Here is a 5,054-nt window from a genome sequence, read left to right as displayed (position 1 = left end):
AAAAAGAAAAATTGCATAAATACTAAACTAAGATATCAACTATTATATCTCTAAATTTTTTGGATACATCCCATACAATCTCTCAGAAACATCCTCCCCTTTAAATATATCTCGAAAACATCTTCCTCCGCTCGATACATCATATACATTCTCTCATTAAGTTATTTATCATTTACAATGTATCTGATATAAGATATAAATTTTTTTTGTAATTGATGAAACTTTCGAGATATGACCTAGTTAGCCCTAAAATGTATGAAAATTTCTTATTAGTTTTTCTTTAAAAAAAATAAACAAGAAAGAAAATAAGGCGTTGACGAATCAGGAGAGTCGGATCCTTTCCGACCCGAAACCGAGTGATTACCCACAACCCCCCCTCCCTTCTCCCCGGCCTCGTTTCCCTGTAGCTGAAACCCTAATCAGATAGTAAATTTGTTTGAAGTTTAGCACAGTTTTAGGGGAAATTGATAGGAATAGGCAGAAGGAAGATGACCGTATCACTGTCGAAACTCCGCAATGTGTTACCCTTCTCCAGGCTCTTCAGGTAAATTCTACATCTCATTGCTTATTCGGCGGCGGTAGCTAATTTGTACCTAGATGATATGGAATGTTAATCATTTTGGTCTTACACTGTTATATCTGAATTATTGATTTATTTATGCTTTGAAATCTATGAGTTTACTGAAGTATAGTTGATTCTGGGCGGTTTCAAATCTATGGATTTTTGAATATTGAAATGTTTTAGCATTTGCAGGAAATTAACATGAATAGAGATGGTAGAATCAAACTAATTTTAATACTAGATTGATATATAGGCTTTGTAATTTTATCATTTTTCTTGATGAGTCTATAATTAGATTTGCTTGACTGTTTCTCGATTGTTAGTTCGGTGACCACTGTTTACAAGGAATGTCTTTTGATTTTCTCTCGAAGTTTGGAACCAATCAAAGTTTCTATATTGTAATTTTGGCTTTATTTCTATATGAACAGTATGTTCGTCTTTTCTGGTGAGATTGGAAAAAAAGAATAATCACATTTTGAAGCTATATGCAAGTATTTTCTCTCCGTCATATTCTGGTCATATTGTACTTTATTTGCTGATCCGGTAATTGTATTTGATGGTTGTACTGCATTTTTAGCTGTATTGGTGGCATTGTTGAGAGATTCTCTGAGTATATTCAGCCCAATTCATGTGCACAATTTGTAGGACTTCGATGCAGGAATGGAAAGAAAAAAAAACATAGAGACTTGAGAATTAAAATGAGCCCGACTGTAGCCAAATGCATTAAGAGGATTCATATGTCGATTCCAACTCGTGTGCAATGGAGGCATATTTGATTGATTGATATTACGCTTGCTACGAGCTTGATCCTTATATATTGACTTTGATCCCTTTCCATGGCCTCCCTGACACATTGTTCCGTATATTATAATGTTTAAGCAACTAATCAATGAAGATAGAACATCTTAGAGCTAATTCTCCAATACATAGCCTTGTAAATGTTCAAATTGTTACTACCCAAGCACGTGACCTAGTGGTCAATGAAGTGGGTTGAGGACCATGAAGTCTCAAGCTCAATCCCCAAGAGAGACAAAAGCATTCGGTGTCTAGGATCAAACTCTCCATGAGAAGATTCATATTTGCATTACTTATAGCTTTCTTGTTCGTAGACCAAGAGGATTTGGAATTGTCTTTCATTCCAAAGCATAACTTGTATTCATGAGCTTGGGCAGAGTTGTCTGGTACCTGCACTGGTGAGAAGTATCTGGTACCCAGTGGAATTAGTCGGTGTGGCACAAGCTTGGACCAGAACCACATTTATGAGGAAAAAGGTCCAAGTGTTGGGAGTTCTATATCTTACAGAAACCAATGTGTATGGCAGTTTAATACTATTATAACACAGAAGTATCCTTTTCCTTTTTGGTTGAGAGAAGGTGCCAACTTCTGTTGTAGGATTACATTAGTTAATTCATTTGATATTTGAAGAGTAAGTGAAATTTTAGAACTTATCAAACTCTTGAGAATTACGGAGTTGTGTTATCAAGAAATGAGAAACTCTTGTTTCTAATTAGCAATTAGAATGACCGTTGGTATTTTCTTGTTCTTTGTTATTATTTATTGATTGAAGAGTAGGTATCTAAATGCAGATTGATAGGAACGTGCGCTTCAAAGCACTCTTCAATTGGATTTGTTCTAATTTTCTCTTTTAGACCAGAATGAGACACAAAGATCAAATTGTGAATATGAATTTCTATGTCTTCAGCATTATTTTGGTGTTTGTTTTAACAGGCAACTGGAGCTGGATATGGAAACTGTAGTTAAGGTACTACAACCTGGTCCACTAGGCATTGTGGAACACAAATTTTCTGCTGAGGAAATACAGAAAGCCAGTGACACCGTTAAGCATGCAGTGAGTAATTGGCGTAGGCAGGCTAACATTGAGAAACATAGCCCCATCATGAAAGATTTTATCGATGTATGAGAGAATTGTTTCTTCATTTGCTATCAATAATCTCATGAAAAGACAATAGTGTAAATTTGTAAGCTCAATAGAAATAAACTATAGTTATGCTTATGACTAAAGCTCTAGTCGTTCTGTTTCCCAATCCATTGTCATTGTAGTGTATGAACTGCGTATTGACAGTATAGAATATTGTTGTTGTATAATGCACATAGTTGTTCCTGTTAATATTGTTCCTTGAAGACTACTGCATATATAATGCAGCAAAACGAAAAGATGATAATCAAGATATCAAATGTGAGGGCAGTTTTTGCCTGATTACTCAGCTCCATGTTTCTTCCACCAAGTCGATCCACCATGTCTGGAACAGATTCCCAGTTTTCTACTTCCAGCATGCGTGGATCTTGCAGCCTCATTTTCATTTTCTCTGCTTCTCGACTTGCTGTCTCCTGAGCTAGTGTCCAATCATAGAATCGACGTTGTTCCTCATCACTCAGGACATCATAAATTTCTCTTAGTTTCATGAATTTCTCTGATGCTGCTCTTATAGGAAGATTAGTTGTGTCTGGATGATACTCCTTTGATAGCCTCCTATATGCAGCTTTAATTTCCTCTAGATCAGCTGTTGCAGATACTCCCAAGAACCTGAATTTGAAACATTAGAATTATGAACTGTGAGCCACACATTAAGAGATAAGATGATAGCAAAGTAGAAAATGAAGACTAACTGGTAGTGAGAATTAGCTGAACTGTTGAGGAGGTCTGAGAATTTTTCATCAAAGAGATTCTTTTCGTCTGTTTTGATTCGTTCTTGTGTGGACCGTGACTTACTCTCTCCTACCCATCCTTCATCTTCGTTTTCCCAGTGAATTCTTGTGTCAACACCAGGAGGAGCACGTTGTCGCCCAGTAGCCCCTTCTTCTTTTGCATAAACTTGTAAGCCAACACGGCGTCTTCTTTGTTTTCTTGTCAACCATCTGGTATCTGTTCTGTGCTCATTATTGGTTTGGTTCCTTGTAAGAAAGGTGAATGGAGCTGGTGGAGCTGTTGCTGAGGCCATGGAATTGGAAATTTGTTTTGTGTCTGATTTGAGTAGTCTTAGAGGGAGGGGCTTTCTCATCACCTTGTCTTTCTGTGTGGTTGAGGAAATAACTAAACATTTTGTTTGCTTTTTTGTCTACATTTGTGAAATATCAATAATTTTGATTTTTGACTTTTGTACTCTTTTAACTTCAAGACAATTTATATACATTTTTAAAGGTACTAAAAAATTATAAAAGTAAGTTGGACAGGTTGAGTTATGATCCACGTTTTAGTCCATTTCAGTCCAAGTAACTTTTGGGCGGATCAATAACCTGTCGATTTATTAACTCAGCTCATTTTAACCCGCACAAATTCAGTCTTACCCTCTCATTGCCACCTATAAATACAATCATACCCTTGGGGGTTGGGTGGCAAAAAGAATGAGTTTGTGAGTTAGTGTTCGGAACGCAACACACCCCTTGTCTCTATATTTTCCTTTTTATATAATTATCATGATATTCAAGTTAGCTGACGTATATTTAAACTAATTTTATAGGATGAGCTAACTCGTAACTTGTTCTTTGAATTGTTGAACTGGAGGTCAATGTAATTTATTTTCTTTTTTGTGGCAAATAAAAGAGAGCCAAGTTGTTCTTTTAACCCTTTTTAAATCTATCTTGCTTTCAATTCACAAGGCAGGATCATTATACAAATATCACATATTTTACTTTTTGAATAAATTCTGAATCTACAAACTTTAAATCCTGGATTCACGTCTCTCGAGAAAACACAACTTCATACTCAAGCATCTAACAAAAATAATTAAAAGAGAATGACAAGTCATGTTGAAGTATGGCATTGTATATAATTTATTATTACAATGCTTAAAGATACATTAAAAGACACTTGTTTGAGAAAACAGAGTTTTCATTGAGCATGCTACATAAAAGATGCTCAATTCCACAAACATTAAGAAAAACCAAACTTACAAGGTGTTAATATGCACTTTCTACATGATATATTGTAGTTTTACTAGCGTAAGTCTGAACTAATCATGCCAGTAAATTTCGCATGCTAGATATGTAAAGCAAGAAAAAAAAAGTGTATATATATATATACACTATAGCCAAAGAGCTTTAGCTTTCATGAGTAGAGGAACAAGATTTCCCTCTAGATGAAGACTCATAATCTCATTGGCACCGCCAATTAATTCTTGTCCAATGAACACTGCTGGCACGCTAGGCCTTCGGCCTAGCATCAGCAGAGCTCGCTCCACTTGTAGCCCATTGGGAAGTTCATCCAATTCATATACAGTTAAATTAGCACCAAAACTTGATATAAGTGTCTTTATAGTGTGACACATACAACACTTGCTTTTGCTAAACATAACCACTGGCTTTTCAGCTACCATTTTTTTCAATGACTCCATTTTTAATTAATGAAAAAAAAAGATTAAATGTAATATAAGAGAATTGATAACTTGTTGAATTGATGATGAATTTGAAACTCTTATTGAAGCTATTTATATACTAATAGTGACTTGTGAAGATTCAATATGCTTCCTCTAAC

The 5,054-nt window shown here is 35.3% G+C and overlaps 3 protein-coding genes across 3 annotated transcripts; 1 reads left to right on the top strand and 2 right to left on the bottom strand.

Moving 5' to 3' along the window:
* The first annotated feature begins 305 nt into the window (after window positions 1–305).
* Window positions 306–2,668, top strand: LOC107031768. The gene is made up of 2 exons (XM_015233240.2): window positions 306–544; window positions 2,291–2,668. Exons 1-2 carry the CDS (start codon window positions 489–491, stop codon window positions 2,481–2,483), a joined length of 249 nt encoding a protein of 82 aa, XP_015088726.1. The 5' UTR covers window positions 306–488; the 3' UTR covers window positions 2,484–2,668.
* Window positions 2,574–3,635, bottom strand: LOC107031767 (NAD(P)H-quinone oxidoreductase subunit T, chloroplastic). The gene is made up of 2 exons (XM_015233239.2): window positions 3,191–3,635; window positions 2,574–3,107 (listed from the first exon to the last, which is right to left on the bottom strand). The coding sequence occupies exons 1-2, from the start codon at window positions 3,580–3,582 to the stop codon at window positions 2,687–2,689; spliced, it is 813 nt and encodes a 270-aa protein (XP_015088725.1). The 5' UTR covers window positions 3,583–3,635; the 3' UTR covers window positions 2,574–2,686.
* A 695-nt stretch (window positions 3,636–4,330) lies between these two features.
* LOC107030834 (monothiol glutaredoxin-S2-like) lies at window positions 4,331–4,961 on the bottom strand. Its single transcript, XM_015232071.2, has one exon. It carries the CDS (start codon window positions 4,912–4,914, stop codon window positions 4,606–4,608), a length of 309 nt encoding a protein of 102 aa, XP_015087557.1. The 5' UTR covers window positions 4,915–4,961; the 3' UTR covers window positions 4,331–4,605.
* Between the last annotated feature and the right edge of the window lie 93 nt (window positions 4,962–5,054).

Source organism: Solanum pennellii, chromosome 9 (genome assembly GCF_001406875.1).
Source record: "Solanum pennellii chromosome 9, SPENNV200".
NCBI classification, from domain to species: domain Eukaryota; kingdom Viridiplantae; phylum Streptophyta; class Magnoliopsida; order Solanales; family Solanaceae; genus Solanum; species Solanum pennellii.
The sequence above is the reverse complement of the archived record's forward strand: the minus strand, read 5'-3'. Positions and strand labels throughout refer to the sequence as shown.